Raw genomic sequence first — 26,424 nt, 5'->3', positions numbered from 1 at the left:
GGACACCAGCAGCTTGGGAGGAGGCAACACGGCAGTTGAAGGTGCAATTAGGCTCTGTTCTTATGAACAAAAGGTTCTGCCCATTAGTCAATCTTCGAAGAGCCTGAGAAGAAATAGATGTCTTTGATATTATGTACACATACTCTTTCCATGTGCTAAAGCAGAATTACTTTATTAAAGTCTTGCCATTTTCTCTTGCTTTTCCCTGCTCCCCTGGTACAGTGGATGGATGTCCAGGTAAGTGGTGAAGCAAGAGAAACATGCAAGACTTTAAAAAGTGGTTCTGCTATAGTAGAAAACATTAGTCCTCTTGTTAGAGTGGAACTCCCGATGAAGGAACTGGCAAAAACAACCTCAGAGGCTATCTTTGCCAAAGAAAACCCTATGAAATTTCTGGGATTGTTTATAAGTTGATAGATGACTTGAAGACACATACACATACAACACCTTCTTTGCCTCAGTCTTCTCAGAAAAGGCAAAGGGTTGCCTGCGGATAATGGAGCAGAGGACAGAATAGGGGAATTTCAGCCCAGACATAAGTAAAGAGATAGTAGAGGAATACCTTGTTAATATAAATGAATTTAGTTTCCAGGACCAGGAACTACATCCAAGTGTACTAAAAGAACTGGCAAATGTACATATCAGAGCCATTGGTAATCATATTTGAAAACTCCTGGAAAACGGGAGCAATCCCAGCAGACTGTAGGAGGGCAAACGTCCCCATCTTTCAAAAAGGGGGAACAGAGGATCCCAACAATTATCGTCCAGTAAGTCTTACATCAATACCAGGAAAGATTCTGAGCAGATCATTTAAACAGAGAGTCTGTGAACATCTAGAACGGCAATGCCATAATCACAAAAAGTCAAAAGTCATGCCAGACAAATCAGAATATCTCTTTCTTGATAAAATTACCAGCTTGGTAGATGAAGGGAAGCTGTGGATATAGTATATTCTTGATTTCAGTAAGGCCTTTGACAGGTTTCCCATGACCTTCTTGCAAACAAGCTTTGTAAAATGTGGGCTAGGACAAAGTAACTGTTATCTGTAAATTGGTTTACCGGCTGACACCACCAAGGGTTCTCAACAATGGCTCTTTTTCAGCCTGGAGAGAAAGTGGACCAGTGGGGTCCCACAGGGCTCTTGTCCTGGGCCCAGTGTTATTCAACATCTTTATCACTGACCTGGATGGACAGAATTGGGAGCATACTTCTCAAATTTGCAGATGACACCAAATTAGGAGGAATAGCTAATACTCCAGAGGACAGGATCAACATTCACAACATGAACTGAATAGACTAGAAGGGCTGGCCAAAGCTAACAAAATGAAATTCAACACAGAGAAATGTAAGGTACTGCACTTACGGCAGAAAATGAAATGCACAGATATAGGATGGGGGGACACCTGGCTGAATGAAACTACATGTGAAAGGGATCTGGGAGTCCAAGTACACCACAAGTTGAACATGAGTCAACCGTGCGCTTGCAGCAGCTAAAAAGGCCAATGCAATTTTAGGCTGCCATCAATAAAGTATAGTGTCTAGATCAAGTGAAGTAATAGTGCCCACTGTATCTGCTCTGGTCAGGCCCCACCTGGAGTACTGTGTCCAGTTTCTGGGCCACCACAATTCAAAACAGACATTGAGCAAACTGGAGTGTGTCCAGAGGAGGGCGACTAAATAGGTGAAGGTCTGGAAACCATGCCCTATGAGGAATGACTTAGGAGCTGTTTAGCCTGGAGAAGAGAGGTTAAGAGGTTATGAAAGCCCTGTTTAAATATTTGAAAGGATGTCATTTTGAGGAGGGAGCAAGCTTGTTTTCTGCCTGCTCCGAGCGAACAGGACCCAGAACAATGTGATGCAAGCTACACGGAAAAAGAGATTCCACACCTCAACATTAGGAAGAACTTCCTGACAAGTAAGGGGTGTTTGCCAGTGGAACACACTCCCTCAGAGTGTAGTGGAGTCTCCTTCCTTGGAGGTCTTTACGCAGAGGCTAGATGTCCATCTGCTGGGATTGCTTTGATTTGGATATTTCCAGCATGGCAGGAGGTTGGACGGATGGCGGGCCGTGCAGTCTCTTTCCAACTCTATGATTCTATGATTCTACAGGGTTGAAGTCAGATTCTAAAGCTAATCTAAGTACATTCCCCAGCATCATTGGCCTTTTCACTTTCAGTGGAGTTTTGATGGTAGATTTGGCAGATTTAGATGAGCTACTGTGAAAGGGCGGCAAAGTGTGGCAGTGAATCTCTATCACCAACAGCAGTGGCCCTCCTGGGAATCCTTTTGGTTGACAGTGCCTATGATTCTAAGGACAGTGCTTCATGCCATAACTATTACAGCCTACTAGGAAGGCAGAAATCTAGTACTTGTATGCACACCAGGGAATTTCTCAACACTACACAATTATGGACATGTGGACTCCACTTTAAAACTGTCCAGTGTTTGCCAATGTTAACTGTCATTGCTACATCCTGGGGAATCTAAGATTGTAGTTTGGTCGTGTGCTAGAGCTCTCTGGCTGAGAATTTTAAACACCTTTCCTAAACAGCCACATCCCAGAATTCCATAGGATGGTATCCTGGCAGTTTAGGTGGAATGATAGTGCTATAACATCAAATCTCTCACCCTAAGAAGAAGCAATGCAAACTTCTGATAACTTTTGACAAGGAAAGCCCTATGATAATGTTGCCATAAAGCAGAGACAGCATGAAGGAACACAACAATAACCAATTATGTGAAGTCATTTATCCATATATTTAATTATTATATATTTGCCCAACAAGGGACTCGAAGGCACTATTTACCAGAGGTGGACAAAATGTGTCCCACAGGGTGCAGGGGGCCTCTCTGATTCCCCAATATCCTGAAAAAAATTAGTTTGCCGAAAGCATCTCTATTGTACCCTTCTACGGGATGTGACTTGGCCTGTTGGACTAATTTGGGGTTATCTTTTACTTTCTTAGGCCCTCCTGAAAGTTTTAAAACACGTGCATGCACATGCACACAGAACCTAAAACAGATTTTGAAAAAATTGTGAATTGTGTTCCCTAGAGCGTGTGATGGGCTGTTAGGATCAACATACATTTCAGGAGGGGGTTGTCATGACAGGTCCATGGGTCCAACAAAGCCTAACCATAGGTGTTTCTTGCTATTGGGGATATTCACTCCTTTAACTGAAAAGCATAAATGGTGATAGTCTGTTAGAATAAGCAATGTATGTAGCTCAAACTCCATAGTGAACGTTGGCTCCACTATGTGTGTAAAAGAGAGAAATTCAGCAATATGTAAGCAATTTGTCTCATTTGAGCATTCATTGACATTTTTTTTGTGCATGATTAGTGGTAATGCTGTTAGTTTGCAACCTAGAGACTGAGAGCTCAGATCTGACTGAGAGACAAGGTACCATAGTTGTGATTCCTTCTGCGCTTATTATTCCCTTCCTCATTGATATTGAGCTACTTGTGGTATGGAGCCATCCCTTCCTCATTGCTATACTGAAAGGAACAGGTGGACTAGGGAAATGGCTGGGAGTAGGTGTGGCTGTCTCATCCTTTGCTGTATGCTTAAATCAGTCTCTCTCTGTATTAAAGTTAAATATTTATGCCTTGGCTGCATTCTGACAGTCCTCAAATCTTGGATGTATTTGGGAGAGAAATGAACAATCATTGGAAATAGTATGCTCCACTTCTCCAGATATATGAACCTTAGTGATAAAGTCTCCCCAGCAAACACAAAAAGAAGTAAATTGATCTGATTATGTAATTACAGTAGAACCCTCTTGCTCTTTGTTAAATACCCAGCAGCTCTATTTCTGCCACAAAGTGAAACGGGCAGAAAAGGAAGCTTCAAACCGCAACTGTGGCAGCAAAACAGAGCGCTGTGCATTTAGGTCTTATGCTGCTGCAAAGCGCAGGCAGGGAAGTGGTTTTTACTAACCCCAAATTGCTGTACGTAATCTTTCTGTATGCACTGAAAGATAACTGAGGAACTGGATGCAGAAAGGTAACAAAAGGAGGAAAACTTTGAAACTGTATCAAGAACTTTGAACTGCAGACAGACAACAGGTTATGATGTTTGGTTAAACTCATGTATGGTACTCCCCACCCTGCCAACTTGATCTCATATTTTACTGTTAAGCAATCCACCTGTTTTACTCTTTTTCCTTTAAAAAGCAAAAAAGCCAAGCTGGTCATAAGAACAACCAGGGCCCTCCGTTCTGTGTAGTCACAGGTCTACTGTCTCAGCCCAGGATTTCCTCTGCCCCATCCCAGATTCGCCCCTTTTCATGCTGCCCCTCACTCCTGGAAACCTTCTTCCCCCACAAGCAAGAGCCATCACCTTCTTTAACCACGCTTCAAAAACGAGTTGAAAACCATCCTGTTCAGAGGAGCCTTCCCAGGCATTGCATAATGGTCGCTTACTACTTGAGTTCTTTTGGTGCCTGTTTATCAAACCATTTCCTGTATTGCTATGTACTGTATATGCATTATCCTATTTGAGAGTATGTATTTTCCCTGGAAAATGATTAACCATCCATTATGAAGCCAAGCCTTCCCTCCAGTCCATCTTCCTTGGTCCAGGCCTTGGAGGTAGAGAGGAACTGCTGGACCTCTTACCCTTTCCCTCCACCACTCCCTTCTCCTTCTGTGTCATGTCTTTTTAGATTGTAAGTCCGAGGGCAGGGAACCGTCTAACTAAAAAGATTGTATGTACAGCGCTGTGTAAATTTACAGCGCTTCATAAATCAAAGTTAATAATAATAATAATAACAATTCTGGTATCCAAGTAAATATAATGCCCTTACTGGGCCAACGAAAAGATCACCCAAATTGTGCAAATTTTCAAGATTTCTAGGTCTTTTCCTCAGGTGTAGTGTTACAAAAAAGAAGTAGGGGGGTTGATCTCTATCAGCCTAATGTCCTTATGTAAACTATTTCATTGGTGAAATACATTTTAATTGCCTGTAGAGATGTGGAGAAATTGAAAAGAAAAGGAGACATAGATGGCAAAGTGAGGGAAGACCATTGTTTTTCAGTTTTGGACATAAATGTGGATGTTCATAAAGAAGTACTGCATTGTATTTTCTTATGAGACAGTGAAAAAAAATGTAAAGATGCCATATTCAAATTTATTATTTTATTTACTTATTTTACTTATATACAGTACTTGTTTCTGCTATCCAAGCAGTTCCACCTCTATCCCAGCCCAGCCCCCCAAAAGATTAGAATGAAAGCTCTGTTTCTTCTGATTCTAATTAAACTGGATTTTCCAAGATGCACGAGTAATGAGCAAGTTATTTTATGTGTAGTCTTTCCTAGAGGTGGTCAATCTTTGTTTTCAATTTAAAATTACAGCTTAGTGTGTAGCTGTAGATACATAAAGGGTACGACCTATCAGTGTTTGTGGGTCTGTTGAGGCTGCATGCATATAGGCCTGAACTATGCCTAATTCTTCCAGTCAGATATTTGGCAAGGAAAGAAGAGAGTGGAACATAGGGGAAGCTAAATCTGACCTCCATCACCTGCCTCACAGTAGCAATTTGGCAAAATTTCAGGTTTGTTTAGTTGTTGGATGAAAATGGGAATCATATGTTGGATGCTTTTTTGGCACTTTCTACTATTCTGCCACTTCCAGTTCAGCTAAATGGGGATCTTGGTGATCCAATTTTGTCTGATCATTTCAGAAAGGGAATCAGCACTACCAGTCTAGTACTGGGAGGGATGATTCTGTTCTGGGGTCTATGGTGCATTGAGTCCTAGGGCTAGGGAAAAGGTGGAATATAAATAAATAAAATAGTATGCATTTGTAGAAGGGCTTCAGTTTTGCTTGTCTGTATATTTGAAAGCAGAATGGCAGGGTTATCATAAATGAGCACCCTAGTAACCTAACAGGTATTGCTTCTGGTCTGGACAGTAAGCGTTCAGTCCCATCTGTAATCCCCATGTGACAAGCAAACATCAGACAGCTTCTGGTTCAAATTTCTGAAGTGCAGATCTGTTTCTCTTCCTACTTCTTCCCTAGTTTTAAAACATATTCTCCATTCTTGTAGTTCTGTTTTTGGTTCCTTGATATGGTCCACTTTTTGAGTCCTCTGGTAGTATACTGTTCTGTCTGGCACAGAAGGAAAGGCTTGACATGGTGGATTTACTGAAACCTAAAAACATAATCAACTGTTAGGTCAAAATCAACTGGCATATATGATCTGTGGATTTTTTTATTTTTATTTTTTAAAGTGTGTTACAACTGTGGATAAATGATAGAAATGAACCTTCTCTTTGCTATTCTTCCACTTTGATTGTGTGGTTAGCTCAAAGTAGAGTACTTTCTGCTACTTTGGGTAGCATCTTCTTCAAACCTTCTTCTGTTTCCAGGGTCAGATTTATAGAAAAAGCAACCCAAAAAGCCAGGCAAGCTGAAATATGCTTATATTACCCTGGATGAAAAAATCATGAGATGTATGTTATAGTAAGGTCTGGGCTACATTATAGACCCTCTTTGCAAAGGATTTTACTCTCTGCTTCTCGGAAATGTTTTGTGACTGGAAAACCATGAGTCACAAAAGCCATTAATTGATTCCATGGAGGGGGGTTTAGAATTATTTTCCAGGAAGCATATGGACCTGTTTGTTTGTTTAAGAAAATTCTGTCAACTTCCATTAGCAAGGAGACGATGTCACACATTGTCTCTCTGGTTGTTTTGCTTGGTGAACTTCTGTACTCAATATGCAATTTTTCCACCAAAGACTGTTCTGATCAGTCTTAAATTTCCTTTGAACATTGCTTGGACTGTTCCCAACAATTATTTTCTTTGTCAAGTAGTTTGTAGGCTTCAAAACAAACAAACAAACAAACAAAACAACCCAAAACCTCTTGATACCTAGTTTCAGAATTAGCAGCAATCTAAAGGCAGTTTGTATAAATTCAAAAAAGTAAATAACTACGGTACATCAATTATTATTATTATTATTATTATTATTATTATTATTATTATTTTATATAGCGCTGTTGTGGGCGGGGCTGGGGTAGCTGGTTGCATGATGAGCGCCCTTTCCTAGCTCCTCCCTCCTGGGTCGATGGTAAGCGGCAACAAACTTGCAGGCACGTTTGCAGGAAAACTAAACTTTTAATAGTAACTTTCAAACCACCAACACACCAACACCTGGGCTGCTTCTCAGCCCTTTAAGACAACTATAAGTCCCAGTAGTGCACAAGCAAAGTCTTTCCCTTTCAGCCGTCTTCCTCTGCCGCTCGACTCCGCGACGAGGGTCTTCCTCCTGAATGCTTTTCCAGGGGTTCTAGTTCGGCCTTCTCTTTGTCCCGGGGTTCAGGGCCGGTTTGCCACTGCTCTCCCTTGGGGTCCCACCAAGCGCCCTCCAGCGGGTCTTCCTTTTCTCGAGCCCAACTCTCGGCATGAGGAAAGGGAAAATCCCCTTCCACGCGGGGGTCTCGCAGGAAAACCTCCTCGTGAGGCCCCTTTCGCCGACCACCCAACCTGGTCTGCAATACTGCTGGCACCTCGTCCCTTATTGGCTTTCGCTTTACCTCCTCTCTCCCTTCTCCGACCGCAACTTCTCGTCCTCCTCTTCCGCCATGTGTTCCTCCTCCCAGTCGCCTCTCTCCTCCTCTTATTCCCCTTGGACTGACTCCTCCTTCTCCCGGCTCCGCCTCTTGCCCCTCCTGCTCCACCTGACCCTCATTAGCCCCTTCAGCCCTCTCTCTTAAGGGTACCCCCTCACTACAGCTGTAGATTTGCACAGCGCTGTACATAAAAACAACAAATATAAAGGACTAAACCTGCCTATGGAGTACAATCTAAAAAATGATAGGATAACACAAATAAAACACATAGCAATACAGGAAAAGGTTCTATAAAACAGGCAACAAAAAGAACATTAGATAGCAAGTGACAATCACGCAATGTCTGGGAACGCTTCTCTGAACAGGATGGTCTTCAACTCCGTTTTGAAGCTGGTTAAAGAAGTGATGGCCCTTGCTTGCAAGGGAAGAAGGTTCCAGGAGTGAGGGGCAGCAAGTGAAAAGGGGCGAATCCTAGATGGGGCAGAGGAAATCCTGGGCTGGGACAGCCGACTTTGACTACCAGAACAGAGGGCCCTAGTGGGAAGGTGAGGAGAAAGAAGGTCTGATAAATAAGGAGGGGCCAGCCCATGGAGGGCTTTAAATGTCGCCAGCAGGAGCTTGTACTGAATACGGAAAGGGAGGGGGAGCCAGTGAAGGGATGCCAACAGAGGAGAGATGTGGTCAGAGTGGTGGGCAGATGTGATAATGAGTGCAGCTGAATGCTGGACAGAAATTAAAGGATGGAGGTGAGAAAGAGGAAGCTCAGCCAGGAGGACGTTACAGTAATCAAGTCGTGAGACCACTAGGGCATGGACCAGAATCTTGGCAGTGGAGGCGGAGAGATATGGTTGGATTTTGGCAATGTTGTATAAAAAGAATCGACAAGCCTTGGCTGTGGTCTGGATCTGAGGGATACATGACAGAGAAGAATCTAAGATAAAACCAAGACTGCGGGCTTGCTGGACTGGTTGAATAGAAATGTTGTCCACAGAGACAGAAAAGGAGTGTTGGAGTGTTGAGACTTAGGAGGGAAGACAAGAAGCTTCGTCTGGAACATGTTGAGCTTCAAACGCCAATGGCGCATCCACTGCGAGACAAGACAAAACTTGCTGTTCAAGCCTTGGAGAAAGGTCAGGGGTGGAAGACACACCTGGGTGTCATTGGCATACAGATGGTAGGAAAAACCAAAAGAGCTAATGAGTTTACCTAAGGACAGGTGTGTAGAGAGAGAAAACAGAAGGGGACCCAGAACAGAGCCTGGGGGAACTCCACCAACAGATAAGGGAACAGAGAAGAAGTCGACCCCTGCACCACTGCAAAAGATCTGCCAGACAAATAAGATCGAAACCAGTCGAGAACAGAGTTTGAGAACCCAAGGTCAGAGAGTATATCAACTAGAAGGCTGTGATCAATGGTGTCAAAAGCTGCAGACAAATCAAGAAGGATGAGAACAGAGTAAAGGCCATTAGCCTTGGCCCGTAAAAGGTCATTTGAGATCTTAGTGAGAGCTGTCTCTGTAGAATTCCTTGGGTGGAAACCAGACTGAAAGGATCGAGGATGGAGTTGGCTTCAAAGAACTCAAGACAGCGAGATTAAACAACCCGTTCCAAGACCTTAGAAAGAAAGGGAAGAAGAGAAATCGGACGATAGCTAGACAAAGAGGAGGGGTCAAGAGAGTTTTTTTCAGAATTGGGGAAATGAGAGCATGTTTAAAGGTCCAAAGGGAAGGAGCCTGTAGAGAGAGAGAGATTGAAGATATGGAGAAGCGAGGCAGAAGAGAGGGAGCTATGGAAATAAGAAGACGAGTAGGAATTGGATCAAGAGAACAAGTTGCAGGTTTGGAAGTTCAGAAGTGTAGAGAGTTCATCCAGAGAAGCAGGAGGAAACACAGAAATTTTTTTTTAGGCGAGGCGATAGAAATTACGAACGAAGAAAATCGGGGGGACTATCTCAGACAAATGGTGGTAATCTTTGAGATGAAGTAATTAGCGAAGTCATTGGGAGAATGATGAAGAGACAGGAGGAGAGGGAGGTTTAAGCAAAGTGTTGAAGGTGGAGACAGACCTGCGGGCGCCTCTCATTGGCGGAGATCAGTGATTTGTAATAAGTTGTTTTCTATAGACAGGGCACGTGAGAAGGAGGATTATGTATTTCAAGTTCAGGAAGTGTGTGTTTGTGCATGTTATGTAACTATTTTATTAGTCCTGGTAGTAAATGAGAAGTTTGCTAGATGAATTGTGAAGTTAAAGTGTATAACGTGTGTCTCTTCCTAGGGGAATAAGGAAACCAAGTTCTGAGTGTATTTCTATACTCCTTAGAAAAAGCCATTTCTCTGGTTTGCTGAGAATGATTAATTTATGGGATGGAAGATTTGCAAACCGGAACCATGAAATATATAGTTGTAAGTTGAGGTATGAGTTCTATTGGAATAGTATTTGGAGAATACATATGGTAGTACACAAAGAAGAAAGAAAAGAAGAGAAATGATTAGAGTTTTATTTTTTTCCTGTGTGTACAGATTTTGAAACAAGTACGAAGAAAATAGAAAAATAATCCAATAAACCTTTAGAGCAAGGAAGTAAAGAATATGGGAAAAATGAAGAAAATTAAAAATAGCATGTATATGTTAAATATGGATATGTATTTGTATGGAAATAATGGAATGTATATTGATTTAGGTAAAAACGAAGAAAGAACATTTGAACGTAAGAAAAAGAAAAAGCCATTTCTGTGTTTTGCCTATCCACATATGAAAATAGTGTTCTTACTGGGTTTTTAAAAAAGTATCTACATATTTTTCCTTTTGTCTTTGTGAGTATGATGCTGCTCTTGTTGGATACATCACAGTGACCTTTAGTGGTTCCAGGGAGACCCAATGACCGGTTCAGAGTTATTTGCGTGTAGACATGGTTTTGTTTAGTCATTATGGGACTAGCAAGATAGGATTTCCCCTGCTAAAGTGGAACCCAAATTTAAACAAAATGTATTTAAAAATATAAATATACTGGTAATTTTTGTGTTCTTTTGGCTAGCATTTTCCTTGTGCTCTGTTCTTCCTAGGTATTTTTGTAACTATGGTTCTTTCTTGGTGTCTACATCTTGCCAAGAAAACCCCATGATAGTTTTGCTTTAGGGTCACTAAACCAGCAACAACTTCAAGGCCTACAGTCACAACAACCAACATATTTTGGTATGTCAAAGACAATGTCCACTGCACATGGCCAAGAAAATTTTGCTTGTTGGTTACTGTCTTAAAATCCATATAAATGATCAAATTGTCCTGAGAACTCTTTGAATACTTGCAGCTTTCTAAGGTGTGAATAGAGCCAAGATGGGTGAGAACTTAATATGACAACCTAATCTGAAATGCCAGAAGTTAATTTAGGTAACTTGGGAAATAATAATAAAGGAGTCCTTGATCATTTGGAATATTTCTCAAAGCACACATTGAATGAAGCCTGCTTAGTTTCTCACTTGTCTTTCCTCACACAGGGAAGTTTGGGGGCTGGGACCAAGCTCGCTGGTGTCATCAAGGGAATTGTTAATACGGAGATCTACCCCAGTACACCAAACCTGTTCCCAACTCCTGTCCTAAGTAACCAGAGTACATATATGTTTAGAAATAAGAGACTACAGAGGACTTTCTACCATATACTCATAAATCTTGACACCTCTTCTGTTTGCTTTTCCTCCTCCTCTTCTTTTTAAACCACTATGCTGTATAATCTGCTCACTAATGGAAGGATGTCTGCATTAACACCCAGATGTTTTGAGAATGACCACTATTAATAATAACAACAAATTTTTATACTTTGATTTCCCAGTGACCTTACGTTGACAGTCTGCATCCCATCAGTATTTGCATGTATCTACTTAAAATGAGACTTCATGCATCTGATAAAAGTGGATTCTAGACCACAAAAGTTTGTGCTGTAATGAATGTGTTTAAGATGTTCTGCTGTTTTTTCTGCAATAGGCTAACACATATACCACAATGGAATATTTTATTCTTACAGTACAGGAACAGGTCATATCTAAAAATGTTATAGTTCAGCATGTGAATAGCTGTATCATTTGCTAATAAAAGTAGTCATTACACTAGGATATTGGAAGCTTTAGCACTGAGCACTGCATCTTCACAATACATCTTAGTTATATGTATTAATTTTCTGTCATTCCAGTTGATCCCTTTTCTTTTTCTTATAGTTGATATTCGTGAAATTCAAGAGATTCGTCTGGGAAGAAGCTCCCGAGATTTTGACCGCTATCAGGAGGATCCTTCTTTCCGTCCAGATCAGTCTCATTGTTTTGTCATCCTTTATGGCATGGAATTCAGGCTGAAAACACTGAGCCTGCAAGGTGGAGTTTCTTCTCCTCTTCTGTATTCTCATTCGTTGTGTAGATCAGGTGGCATACTATATTTTTCTCACTCGATTTACACCCTACTAAGCACCAGCACTCCTACTCACACTGAAATGGAGTTTGGCTTGGGCCAGTAGAGAAGAGCAAGCAAAGAAGGGTTTCTGTTGTTCACACTTGGTCTTTTTGGATCACACTGTTTTGACTCCAGACAGGCAGGTCAACAGTAAGTACCAGGGCCTCACATAAACAGATCTTATAGGAAGGGTCCAAAGTCAGGGACCAGAAACAGATCCAAGGACACAACAAACTTCAAGAGACTCACAACCTCAACAGACTGGCGAGAAAGGCGGTATTGGGTTGGAGTGGGGCCATGGCGTCCGCATGCCATGACTCTGCCCCCATGTTGGCATGACACCGCATACCCCACCACATGGCAGATGGCATCACAGCACTCCTCTGGCGCTATGTCCAGATAACGCAGCATGAAAGGAACACTAAAAAGCTGTGGCGCCAGCAGCTATGGCATCCTTTCCATGTCCTAAAAAAGGAGCTGCTTTTTGCAGCTCCATTTTGCTCTGTGGAAAGGCCATATTGGGGCCACGGCATGTAGTTGTTGTGGCTCTGATCCAACACTGAAAGGGGCGGCCCCTCAGACATGCCATGTGTGGACTATCTGTGCCCTAGCAGCGCAGTGGTTAAATGCCGGTACTGCATCCACTCACTCACGAACTGCAAGGTTCAGTCCCAGCCAGGGGTCAGGGTCGCCTCAGCCTTGCATCTTTCCGAGGTCACTAAAATGAGTACCCAGCTTGATGGGGGCAATTAACTTACAGTTGTAAACCAATAAGAGACTGCTCACTGTGGTGTGAAGCAGTATATAAATGAAGCTGCTATTGCTATTGCTATAGGCAAAGTATGATAGGCTGAGTCAAAGACAAACAAAGCAAAATGTGACAGGAGTGCTGACAGACATTAAGTTGGAGGTATGAATGCATGGCTTTTAGCAGCTTCAACAGCTTCACATTCATGTGCTCATGTGCAGGAACTACCATTCATGTCCAGCTGTAGTACACTGAAGACTTTAAGTGGAGAAGTTTAAGCAATCCTCCTTCTAGACATTGTGCAGTAGTTCTGTCTTGGCTTTTGAGATGCCAGCATTCTCAAGGTCTTGGAGGTGGCTCAGCCTTTGTTTCTGCTGCCAGGCTTGCTGGCAGTGTTTTTTTGTGGGTTTTTCGGGCTATGTGGCCATGTTCTAGAAGATTTTCTTCCTGACGTTTCACCAGCATCTGTGGCTATGGTATATATATTTCTTCTTCGTGGTCTCTGCGAATCATACAAATGAGGCCGGTCGGGAGCCCTCCACCTGGACCTTGCCCTGGGCAATGGCCGAAGTCAGACGGGATTCCCGGTTCTTCCTGGCCTGGGACATCATGGCCTTACAGAGTATGCAGGATTTGGTGTCGTGGTCCTTCCCGAGGCACAACAAGCAGGAGGAATGTGGGTCCTGGACCTTGCTGCCACAGACATCACACTTTTTGAAAGGCGGAGACATGGTAACCCGAGTCAACAAAAATAGGAGAAGCGTCTGAAATCGAGGTCAGTGCAAGCCGAGAGTTCAAAGTACACGGGGAGGTCAGAGAAAACGAAGGTCAAGAGCGGTCCGAAGTCAATACCAGTGATCCTAAAACAGCTATCGAAGTGAGCGAAGTTCCCTACAGCAGCAAACGCGGCAGAAAAAAGGAACTGGGGAAAAGAGCGGGAAGCAGGGGCTTTATAATAGGTGGGCGGAGCTACCGCCAAAAAGTTGCTATATGTTGCAAAATATACTTTGCCCAGTGATTCTAGAAGTTTCTGAACTGTACTGCGCAGGCGCAGTAAAACCCATTTGTATGTATTCGCAGATGACCACTCGAAGAAATACTGTTACAGGTAAGCAACTTGTCTATATATACTGTGTGAGCCTGGGAACGCAGGAGTGATTTGCATGTGTATTGTCCTGTGTTGATGGCAGGCCTCAGGCTGGGAAGCTAATGCAAAAGATGATTAGTGTCTGCTAATTGGTGATCATTATCTGCTGGAAAAGCCCCTGGCTCTGAATGGGAATGCCAGCCAGCCACAGATGTTGGTAAAACATCAGGAAGAAAATCTTCTAGAACATGGCCAAATAGCCCGAAAAACCCACAAAAACCATTGCCAGCAAGCCTGGCAGCAGAAACAAAGGCTAAACCACCTCCAAGACCCTGAGAATGCTGGCATTTCAAAAGCCCGGAAAACCCACAAAAACAAAACAAAACTATGGATGCCGGCCATGAAAGCCTTCGACTTCACATTGCTGGCAGTGGTCCTCAGCCATCCTTCCTTGAAGGACTAGGTTCCTCTAAGGCCCTGTGTTCTCAAAGTTCCTGCACACAAGATCCTCGTGGTCCTTCTCTAAGAAGGACGCTTCCAGTGCGGGCATGACATGACACACCATTCTATAGAAAGTTTTGTAAATAAATATTAGCCCTTCAAAATATATACTGGTTTGGTTGCTGCCACAAAATTATGTTAAGTAATTTTTCTCATGTAGCCCTATGTCCAGAAAGGTGGCCAGTGGGTGAGAACAGCTATCATTTAGCTTCCTGGAGAGGTTTCTCACTTGTCACAGATGGCCAGACAAATAGCTCTTGACAGTTCTACAGAAGTTGAGATGCAGGCTGGCAGATTCTGTAATTGTTAATCCAACATTTTTCCAAGTCTACAAATCTGTCATAGAATATGCAAATAATAATGATAATGATAATTCATCATCATCATCATCATCATCATCATCATCATCATCATCATCATCATCATCATCCTACTTCCCCCCCCCCCCAAATGGGGCTCAAAGTGGTTAAGAAGAACATATCTATAAATATTTAGAGACAAACTGTGTCACAGTGATGAGTGCTAAAATATCAGAATTATTCTCCCTTAATGGCAGATCTTGTAGTGCTCTCTTGTAACATATAAACCTCAGGTTTGTTCAGATTAGCTTCTTCCTGCTGGAGACCTGTTGTGTATAGGGACTTCCTCCTTGGAAACTGGGGTCAATGCCTGTGCTCATATCTTTACAAGTCCAGTTTGTCCTTTATTTTCACAGCCACATCCGAAGATGAAGTCAACATGTGGATCAAAGGATTGAACTGGCTTGTGGCGGATACCCTAAAAGCTGCTACCCCACTGCAGATTGAAAGGTAAAACAAAACTGAGAGCAAGAAAGCAAAATCAGGCAGGTGGGCATACTGAGGGTTTCATTTTATCTCCCTTTTGTGCTAGCATAATCTTTTTATACCTATGCAAAACATGCTAAAGGAAAATACACAGGGGCTGTTCACAGGTAAATAAATTTTATACATAGTTACGTAATGTTTCTGAAAGTTAAAGATTCTGGAATAGACTGACAGATTGTTTTTAAAAACCATCTTAAGACACAGATGAAGGAGCGGAGGAAAGAGGTAAAGAAAATACGAAGACAACATTTATAATTCTATTCTTTTAGAGAGTATTCACTTTTGGCTCCTTTTTCAATGCAATACTAAGCATGTCTATTCAGATGTAAGTCCCAATGAATTCAGTGGGATCTACTCTCAGGTAAGCGTGTGTAGAATTGCAGCCTTAATGTATTTTTCCTTCACATTTCCTTTAAAAAGTGATAATAGAATATGTTATTACACGGATTTATATACATAATCAAATCATTGGGCAGGTGTGTTAAGAATAAAGGTAAATGTAAAGATTTCCCCTTGACATGAATGTCTAGTCGTAACCAGCTGTAGGGGGTGGTGATTATCTCTGTTACTAAACCAAAGAGCCAGCATTGTCTGAATACAACTCTGGTGGCCATGTGGCCAGAATGACTGCACCAAATGCTGTTGCTTATTAGGCAGCTTGGAGCCAAAATATTTCAGACATTGCCTATTTGCTTATATCCCAACATAATGTCCAAAACTGATCAGGTACACTCACTGTGTCCTCAGCCTTGACAGCCAATAAAAAAGTTATTTTTAATGACTGGCTTGTAGATTTGGATCTTTCTTCCCAGAGCTTGGAATTCTGAGAGCTTTAGTCCAAGAAGTTACTTTCCAAGTTCTTTTCCTTCCCCAGAGATTTATCCCTAACCACACGTTGTTTGGTCTACCTAGGATGGTTTTGAGTGGATTTCAGGAAGAACTGAGGGCTTAATTAGAATTAGAATAGAGTTACTTACTGACTGTATTGAATTCAAAACTTATACAGTGCTATAGAATCCAGAATATATATGCATGTAGGGGTAGGAGGGAAATGCTGGCTTTCTTTTATCTAGTTACACTCAATTAATTTGATCTGGATAAACTAGTGCCATCTGTGTGTGTAAGTTAACATATGGGTAACCTGCACTTTGGAAGATTAGCAAAGCAACTGGAGAGACTCAAATTTCACAATCTGTTTGCTTTTAGGTGGCTTCGAAAACAGTTTTATTCCATTGATCGCAACAGGGAAGACAGGTAAATAGAGTGTAACTTTCTCTTAGTAACAGTATGGTAACACTGACTGACTGAATAACTGGGGGGGGAGGGGGGCTCCTGAAATCTTTGATAATGATGGTTCTTCAATTTTACTTACTGAAATGCTATTTTGAATTTCTAGAAGTACCTGTATTGGATAATGGGCACAATGTTAGATTTGTTGCACTGAAAAAAAAGGTGGAGCTGCTTCCTTGAATTTTCCTTGAGTACTGGAAAGAATAAAGTTACAGTACTTTATTCTGAATAGTTATAATACTTTTTTCTGAATATAGTACTAGAAATTAATCTTAAAGCAACTAAAAATGCAATATGTTATTGGTTAGTTAACTAAAACTATTCCAACATTCTAATTGACTAAAAATGTATCCTTGGTCAGTTAGGTAGCATATTTAAAAAAATATGTAAAAATCTAGTGAGACCAGCAGAGTTTGCCTGCTGAAGAGAAATATCAAAGACATCAGAGTTACTCCAACAAAACTGGAAGTGTAATTGAGAACAGTTTGAAATAAGATTTATATATTCCTTGAGGTTTAGTCAGTGGTAAAAACATTTTGCAAGTTTTTGTACAGTTTTAAAGACCTGTAAAATGTGGTGCTGGAGATGAGTTGCATACCATGGTCTGCTAAAAAGATCATAGAATCATAGAATCATAGAGTTGGAAGAGACCGCAAGGGCCATCCAGTCTAACCCCTGCCATGCAGGAAATCACAATCAAAGCATCCCTGACAGATGGCCATCCAGCCTCTGTTTGAAGACCTCCAGGGAAGGAGACTCCACTACACTCCGAGGGAGTGTGTTCCACTGTCGAATAGCCCTTACTGTCAGGAAGTTCTTCCTAATGTTGAGGTGGAATCTCTTTTCCTTCGGCTTGCATCCATTGTTCCGGGTCCTGTTCTCTGGAGCAGCAGAAAACAAGCCTGCTCCCTCCTCAATATGACTTCCTTTCAAATATTTAAACAGGGCTATCATATCACCACTTAACCTTCTCTTCTCCAGGCTAAACATCATCAGCTCCCTAAGTCGTTCCTCATAGGGCATGGTTTCCAGATCTTTCACCATTTTAGTTGCCCTCCTTTGGACACGCTCCAGTTTCTCAACATCCTTTTTAAATTGTGGTGACCAGAACTGGACACATTATTCCAGGTGGGGCCTGACCAAAGCAGAATACAGTGGCACTATTACTTCTCTTGATCTAGACACTATTGATGCAGCCTAAAATTGCATTGGCCTTTTAAGCTGCTGCATCACACTGTTGACTCATGTTCAACTTGTGGTGTACTTGGACTCCCAGATCCCTTTCACAAGTAGTTTCATTCAGCCAGGTGTCCCATCCTATATCTGTGCATTTTATTTTTCGGCACTAAGTGCAGCACCTTATATTTCTCCGTGTTGAATTTAATTTTGTTAGCTGTGAGCCAGCTTTCTAGTCTATTCAGGTCATTTTGAATGTTGATCCTGTCCTCTGAAGTATTAGCTATTCCTCCTAATTTGGTGTCATCTGCAAATTTGATAAGTATGCTCCCAATCATGTCATCCAGGTCATTGATAAAGATGTTGAATAACACTGGCCCCAGGACAGAGCCCTGTGGGACCCCAATGGTCACTTCTCTCCAGGATGAAGATGAGCCATTGTTGAGCACCCTTTGCATTCGGCCGGTCAACCAGTTACAAATCCATGTAATAGTTACCTTGTCTAGCCCACATTTTACAAGCTTGTTTGCAAGAATGTCATGGGGAACTTTGTCAGAGGCCTTACTGAAATCAAGATACACTACATCCACAGCATTCCCCTCATCTACCAAGCTCATAATTTTATCAAAGAAAGAGATTAGATTTGGCTCTTAAAGAATATCAAGCTTGAACTCTCCCTAGAAGCTAATGTGACTAAAGGCTGTTGTATTTTGGATGTATTATCAGATGACATGTTTAATTGGAAGACATGATAATGCTTGGTAAGGTAGAAGGCAGTAGGAAAAAAGGAAGATCACATTTTACGTACATAGAATCAGCTAAGAATGTCATTGCCCTTCAACTTGATGGCAAATAAGCTGTTTGAGCAGATGTGGTTGTAGGATAGTATAGGCATCTTGTTAGTTCCAGGGGGCTGCATTGGCCCTAGTGGAAGTCACAGGGGCCACACCACCGCCTAATTTGCTGCCATCACATTTGCCACCTTATTTCAGCAGCAGTCTTAGTGGCTTCCTGGTTTTTTTACCTCATAGCATCCTCCCTTACCAGTCACCATGCAGGATTTTTGACTGCTGCAATGATATGTTGGGAGATGATGCTCCACAGTTATTTTTGCACAACTGTTCAAGGCCTAGGAACCCTACTGAGTATTAAACCTGGCACCTATTGTGCTTGGTACTGGAGTTGAGAAACCCTTTGCCTCTCTTTCTCTTTCCTCAGCATATAAATAAATGTACAATTTCCTTTCAGCTGTGTTTCTAGTGCCAAATGCTGTCTCACTGCTTGGCTGCTGCTTACTTGTGTCCTTTCTCCCTTGTGCAATTATTCTTCCTATTTCCTGTTGGGCAAGAGACTTTGGCTTGATTGTTATTTGGCTAAGATCTGGGATGAGGCTCCCTACAACATCAGTGCAGTGTGGATGTAAAGTATGAACAACATCTGTCAAAAGAGAGAGAGGTACATTTGTTGTATAATTTACATGTTGATGAGCTTGTGTCTTGTGATGACTTCAGGAGATGATTGCCACCTGCTTTATGAATGCTCTGCTTAGAGGACTTGAACACAGTGGAAATGCTTGCAAAGTAGAGAAACACTTAAGTGATCTCAATGGATATAATAAGCCAGACTGAGATTCTAAATGAGCTTTTGTTATTCACTCTTGTTTCTGTGTGTGTACTTTTTAAATATATAATACTACTTAGTTTTCCTGTTTTCACTGTCTCCAGTCTGAGAGGGGAAGAACAATGATACAACTGGCAGGAGTGTTTTTTTATAAGAGTATTTTTATTGCAAGAAAAAGAGATGGGCTGTTGTTTGTTTTGGCATTTTCTGTATTAGAGGCAATGACAGTTAGATTACCAGAGTAAGGCCTCCTGAAATGTGAATGGCTGCCATTTTCTTCATGTGTCTATGAAGAAAATGGGAAATGGCTGCTCCCCGAACGATTCAAGGACGCTGGAGGTGAATGAATGATTCCTGATGTTTAGGAAGAGCATCAGGCTTTCACACACACATGCTTCCTAATCGTTTTAGCAGCATTTTACCAGCACTTACCCCATGGTAAGCGCTGGTCTGAAAATCTTTATTCCTTCTGCAGGTGGCAGTGACTTAACCAATGACAGATCTTTCACCTGATGTGATATGTTAATCAACAGGTATGATGCGTGGTGCCTCAACAACCAGAGTCACAAGCCCCAGCACAGTAAAAAAGGAGCCACTGAATAACATTAACCAGCATGCCCCTCAGAAATAATAAATCAGAGTCCTAAAACAATTGATGTATGCCATTAAAGGCTTGTGCTTGGCTTTCCTGTGTTTTAAGATTCTGGCTTATTGTGACATCAAAATGCACTCAGTGGATTCCTTTGGGCTAATCACACATTCACAACCTACCTTGCATACTTGTGTTAAATAAATATAAGGGAGGAATCCACACACATCATCTTTGGCAAGAAGTTGCAGTAAAGATGCAGGAAATATTTTTTAAAATCTTTTTTAATGCTGTACAGCTCTGCCAGATTTGTACTTGTTCCCCAGTATAGATTTGGAATGCTTGAAATAAAGCTGTGATGTTAGCAAGTAACTTAGGCTGAGAGATTTCGGTATTTCCTTTCTTGTTCCCAAGGGCCCAATTGCTTTTCTTATTCTCCATGTGATCTGAGTCTAATTTGATAGTCTTTCCTCACACAGCATCTCGGGACAGAATGCAGATTGCACTATCATTTCTCCTCACCTGTGTTCCAGGCATGTTTTTAAAAACACCTTTGCCTGATGAAGGACCCTGTAGTTTTGAAAGCTTACAAAGTGATTTTTTGTGCTTTTTTCAGCTAGTTTAATAAATGTTATTACCATCATATCGCAATTAGAACTTGTCTTGTGGCCAAACACAGTTATTTTAAGTATGTAAAAAAACAAAACAAAACAAAAACAACACATCCCACAGCAGCTTCAGTGTAAAAATGGTGAGATCACTAGGGGCTTGTCTCTATGATTAAAATACTCCTCATTCTATTCCAAGAGACTGTGATCCAGCCACACATGGTTTGGTAGGATTTGGGATTTTTGGAGCCCACCCCCCTCGAAAAATTCCATAAACTCTGTATAAAAAGGAATCATGTTTTTTTACTGGAGTATCTGCAAGGATGCACATTATCAAACATGTAGCCATCCATCTGTTTTGTATGGCGAATAGATGCGAATTTGTGCAGGAAAGTGAAGACAATTAATGTGAATGTGAGAAAATCCACAGCAGTTTACATAATACATGTGCGTGTAGATTAGCCCCAAGACAGTAATCATTTAAAGGATCCTGCAAATTGATTAGTTTGTTGCAGTTGTTTTGCATGGGAGCAATCATCCTTGCTCCCACCTAAGGAGTGAATTGTGGTTAAAGAAGGGGAGGCAGTAGTCTTGGGGCTTTGGTAGTCTTTCGTGCATAGATGGCAATGGATTGCTTATGCTGAGTTCGATTCCCAGCTCAGCCATGAAACCCATTGGGTGACCTTGGGCAAGTCACATGCTCTTTGCCTCAGGGGAAGGCAGTGGTAAACCTCTTCTAAGCAGATCTTGCCAACAAAACCTCATGATAGGTTTGCTTTAGGGTTGCCATAAATCAGAAACTACTTGAACAAAACGAATTTTGTTTTGTATTTAGTTTTACATTTGTACGAATATTCTTTTTTTTTAAAAAAAAGAAACTAGTTGAAGGAACACAGCAACAACAGTCGTTTGTAAAACTGTTGCTCAAATTGAAGAAAGCGACTGAAAGTTGGTGTGCTTGGTTCGTCCAACACACTCACCCCACCAGAGCCTCACACAAGAGCCATGCAGCAGACTGTAGCTAGCATCCTAGTACTGTAGTGGCATATGCATGCATGGATTTCACTTACACCTGTCTATGTCCTTTTTTGAGTGCTGTGGTGGTTTGGATGATGGTATGACCTGAGTCTACCTAGTGTAGGTCCACAAATGGAACTACACTGTACTGGATTGCAGCCACTGCTCATTAGGTTCAGTGGTCAGTGTGGCACATTGTAAGTGTGACTTGTTTGGATCCATGCAATAATCACTAGATGCTGAAGTGGCTGGATATGCTTCCACATGTCTCCCTCTCTATCTCAGCCCTCTTTCATCACACTTTTACATTACCCAGTTTTTCCATCTTTGGGATAATAATTTGCAAATGTGCTGAAGCCAACCATGCAGCTACTGCACGATCTTTTCAAATGGCAATCAGTGTTGTTAAGGATTGAGAAGTGCTGAAAACTACTGCAGTACAATGATTTTTTTCTAATGGGACTCCCTCTGGTGTAGAAATGATAATACTACAGCCTTTTCTGCCATAGCTTCATACTAGTGACTAGTAGCTCTGTGATTGGCGGGATACAGATGGGCAAAAAGGGGTGTGTTCATGACGTCATGAAGGTATAGCCTTCAGACGGCCCTTACCTGAATGCCGCCATGAACACGCCACCCGCACGCCCCAAGAGGGAAGAAGCGGCATTAAAAAGGTGCTGCTTTTCCCCGCTTCTTTTCTATATACAGTAGTGCGCAGCTGCGCATCTCCGTCTGTAAGCTGCTGCACCGGTACGCCAGAATTGCTACGCCGCTAATTTAAGTTGCCCATTTAAAAGCTTCGTCTCTGCTGCGTCGCATAATGAGTTGGGGTCCTGGAACATGCGCAGTTTGCAGTCAGGCTTTAATTGCAGCATCAGCTGCCATGCAGGTGTGGAAGCTGCAGCACAGCTGCAGCGCATTTTAAGACTCGTAACCTTAACCCTAACTCTAACCCTAACCCTAGAGCTGCATGTACACATGCGCTGCTAGAATCGTGGAAAGTTTGGAATTTAAAGTGCACCCCTACACACATTCCTGCGCCATTTTCACCTAACAATAAAAAAACACTAAAACTTTAAATATTTACATATGTACAAGGGAGGTGATGGGGGATGGCAGGGGGACAGCGGTGGCAGCGGCGACAGCTGTGGCTGTGCATTGCAGATTCAGCAAGAGCGCGGGGACCAAAGGAGAGGAGGCATCCATGATGCTGGTGACATTGGCAATGTGCAAGCGGACAAGGATGCCAACACCAGCTGATCACCAGCTGGCAGGAGACCACCTTTGTTCTTGGCCAGGGTGGGGGAAAAAGTTTAAAGGGGCTTGGGTGCTTTAAATGTGCACATATGCTTTCTGCCGCCGGTGCTGAGCGGCGCAGCTGCGCAGCTGCGCATCTACCAGCCGGCAAAAGAAAAAAAAAAAGCCCCGTTTTTGGCTGCCCGTGAGGAAGCTGCCTCTCTCTTTGCGGCGTCCTCCAAGGCGGCGGTATGGAAACTGGGTCAGAAACGGCCCCAGGTGAGGCGTCTTCACTGCCCCCCATGTGGAAGCCCCATACACCTGAGCCACGCCCCCGGGGCGGGCGGTCTGGAGGCTCCGTATTCAGCAGAATACACCTCCAAGACGTCTTCCCCTGCCCGTCCGTATCCCGCCATAGAAAGTACACATCATATCTGGTTCTGGCAAGCAAATTTTGGGAAATACCTTCTCCCACCTGTACCTTTCCTGCTTTTTTAGATCATGGCTCAAGGTGGTGTTTCGTTTTAGATGTTTTGTCTTTGTCTTTCAAGGGCTTTAAGGTAGATTAATAAAAGTGCAACATAGGAGCTAAACAGACTGCCCCTTTCAGTGCTGGATCGGGGCCATGGCATGTAGTTGCCACGGCCCTGATCTGATTTTTCCGCAGCGGCAACTACTGGTGTTCCTTTGGTGCTCCGTCATTTGGATGCAGTGCCAAAGGAGCATCGTGATGCTGTGCTGTTGGGTGCACAGCATGACGGCGGAGTCAGGGCAGCGTTGAGGTGTGCGTCGTGTGGACGCCCCCACTCTGCCCTGAGGCTGGTGTATAATGCTGGTCTATACAAGCTGATAGCTGCCATACTCCAGAAACTGTGCAGTTTGACACCACTTTAACTGCCATGGCTGAATGCTGTGGAATCCTGGGATTTGTAGTTTTGTGAGATAGTTCGCCTTCCCTGTCAGAGATCTTATGTGTCACAACAAACTATAAGTCACAGAATTCCATAGGACGGAGCCATGGCATAGTTTCAAACTGCAGTCTGGCAGCAACCTATTTGGGACAAGGAGCAAGAGAGGATTGATTATAAAGACTTATAAAAGTCACCCAGCAGGGCCCTTTGCATCTTTTTTTAATTAATATTTTTAAGTTTTACAATACAAAATGCATCTTTGCATAGTACATGTACTATGAGCTTAATGAGATTTTTGCCATGGTACACTGTGCACTCAAAGTGGGTTCCCTCTTGATTCAGAAGCTCACAAAACTGGGTTATTTTCACTTTCTATTGCCCCATACATTTCTTTGTGATGTAAACACAGCAAACAGTCTGAGTGGATTTAATCAAAGGAAATGATTCCAGATGCTAAGTTACAGTGAAAATGAAAATGGATTCATTTTAAAGGACTCAAAAGCACAGGGCATATATAACAAAATGTTGCTTACTACCTGTTTGAAAACCATGCTTTTTTAACCTCTGGATGGTAAAAGGACACACCTCATACATGGATAGTTATATGTATCTAGAAATTAATGTATAGATGCCATTGAACAGCCAGTAATAGTCTCCATTTTGTTTTATGGGCAGATTTAAACGTATGTATTGTAACATGATTGCACACTGCCTATGAGCATGGTGGTTCCATTTATTTTTCATAGCTAATAGTAGCATGTCAACTGGTAGTCTCGTATGTGAAGTTTGCCATTGGACATATAGATAACACATATGAACTCTTTCATACTACACAATTATAGTGCTATGATTTCACTTTAATCGTCATGGTGGCATCCAGTGGAATGCTGTGATTTTTAGTTTATTGAGGTGCTGACTGAGAATTCTAAAAACCTCTCCCTAAATTGCAAATTCCAGGATCATATTTGTTGTTGTTGCTAGCTGCCCTTGAGTCGCTTCCAACTCATGGCGACCCTGTGGATGAGACATCTCCAAGAATCCCTATCCTCCACTGCCTTGCCCAGATCCTGAAAACCCTTGTCCACAACCCCCCTGATTAAGTCTATCCATCTGGTTTGTGGTCTTCCACTCTCTTCTACCCTATCTTTCCTAGCATTATTGTTTTTTTTCTAGTGATCCGTGCATTCTCATTATGTGGCAAAAGTACGATAGTCTTAAATTGATCATCTTAGGCGCGTTACAGTCCGCCCCTTTGGGGCGGCCTGTATTCGGCCCTTTCCCCGCCAGATCGGGGCCTCAGCTGCCAGAATGGCAGCCTCCGAGGCCCCGATCTGCCACTTTCCAGGCCACGGGGAAGCAGCAAAAGGCCGCTTCCCCCGCGGCCTGAAAAGGGGTGTCCTTGGGGTGTCCGATGGTGGCGGGGAGGAGGAGAAAGGGGCTGCTTGGCCCCTTTCTCCTCTGCGTCGCTGGCGCAGCCATGTAAAGGCTGCGCCCAGCGACGCAAAGCTGGAAGGAGCTCTGTTTCGGAGCTCCTCGTGCTGCGGAAAGGGCGCTCTAGGCGCTCTCGCGCGGTGCGACAACATCACCACCGCACTGTAGTGGATTTTCCTTCCCTGGAGGTCTTTAAACAGAGGCTTGATGGCCATCTGTCGAGGATGCTTTGATTGAGAGTTTCTGCATAGCAGGGAGCTGGACTGAATGGCCCTTGTGGTCTCTTCCAACGCTACAATTCTATTATTCTATAAAACATGATAATTTAATGTCAAACAAGATTATATATGATGAATTTTATGTTCCTAAAGTAGGGATGTAATTTTCATTAAAAGTTGCTCATATATCATTTTCATAACGTAACACAATGTCTTCTGCATCTCTGGCAACCTACTGTGCAGTTCATCTTAAAAATACAGTCGCCCCTCCATTTTCGCAGACTTGAAATCCACGTCCGTCACCCATTTGTGGGTGGCAAATGGAGGGGACAAAATGGGGTGCACTGCCATTCAAGCCAATAAGGCTTGATTATCGGCAAGTTTCTGTTTTTATGGGGTGTGTGTGTGTGTGTGTGTGTGTGTGTGTGTGTGGAATGGATCCCCTGTGAAAATGGAGGGGCGAATTTACTTGCATTCATAAAATAGAATAAAACCGGGAAATGGTTAGCAAGCATAGAATAAACTTCAGGATGTCAGTATCCTATGCTTTCAATCTTTTCAATTTTCAGAGTCCCTTTCTATCAAATCTATTTGCTGGGGGACATGTTGCGTGTTGAATACCAACTCCAGACAATTCTCACAGGGACAAAACAAACAGATTTTGGAAAGTGTGAAGTCAAAGGCTTTCACAACCAGCATCCATAGTTTTTTTGTGTGTTTTTTGGGCTATGTGGCTGTGTTCTTTGAGAACATGGCCACATAGCCGTAAAAACCCACAAAAATGCTTTTGGGGAAATGGCATGTTCCATTCTTTTGAAAAAACATTCTCATACAGTCCAGGAAACATCACAGTGTGCTTTTTCCTGGTCTCTTTCTGTCTGTATGTTGCCCAGTGCTTTTTGAAGAGAAATAATTTCCTAGACAGTTTCCAAAAACTGTCCAAGAGATGCTAGGAATGCAAACAAATATATTTATCTTTACCTTTACTCTGTTCTCATTCTTCTCGATTTGTCTGCAGCCTTTGACACTGTTGATCACTGTCTCCTAATTGACATACTCTCTGACCTTGGGTTCTCAGACTCTGTTCTTGACTGGTTTAGATCTTACTTGTCTGGCAGACCTTTTGCAGTAG

The 26,424-nt window shown here is 42.5% G+C and overlaps 1 protein-coding gene across 6 annotated transcripts in view; it reads left to right on the top strand.

Moving 5' to 3' along the window:
• Positions 1 to 26,424, top strand: part of PLCG1 (phospholipase C gamma 1) — a 140,069-nt gene that overhangs the window by 48,521 nt on the left and 65,124 nt on the right. For 4 of the 6 annotated variants that reach the window (XM_042464871.1, XM_042464872.1, XM_042464870.1 and 1 more), the window contains exons 2-4: positions 11,787 to 11,939; positions 15,067 to 15,160; positions 16,403 to 16,450. In XM_042464871.1, the coding sequence (XP_042320805.1) occupies positions 11,787 to 11,939; positions 15,067 to 15,160; positions 16,403 to 16,450 (295 nt within the window). Of the gene's footprint in view, positions 1 to 11,786; positions 11,940 to 15,066; positions 15,161 to 16,402; positions 16,451 to 18,691; positions 19,118 to 19,786; positions 19,816 to 26,424 lie in introns of those variants that run through there. The other 2 variants (XM_042464873.1, XM_042464874.1) reach the window with 2 other exon arrangements.

The sequence above is a fragment of the Sceloporus undulatus genome, chromosome 4 (assembly GCF_019175285.1).
Source record: "Sceloporus undulatus isolate JIND9_A2432 ecotype Alabama chromosome 4, SceUnd_v1.1, whole genome shotgun sequence".
In the NCBI taxonomy this organism is placed as follows: Eukaryota; Metazoa; Chordata; class Lepidosauria; order Squamata; family Phrynosomatidae; genus Sceloporus; species Sceloporus undulatus.
This window is presented reverse-complemented; position numbering and strand designations above follow the sequence as displayed.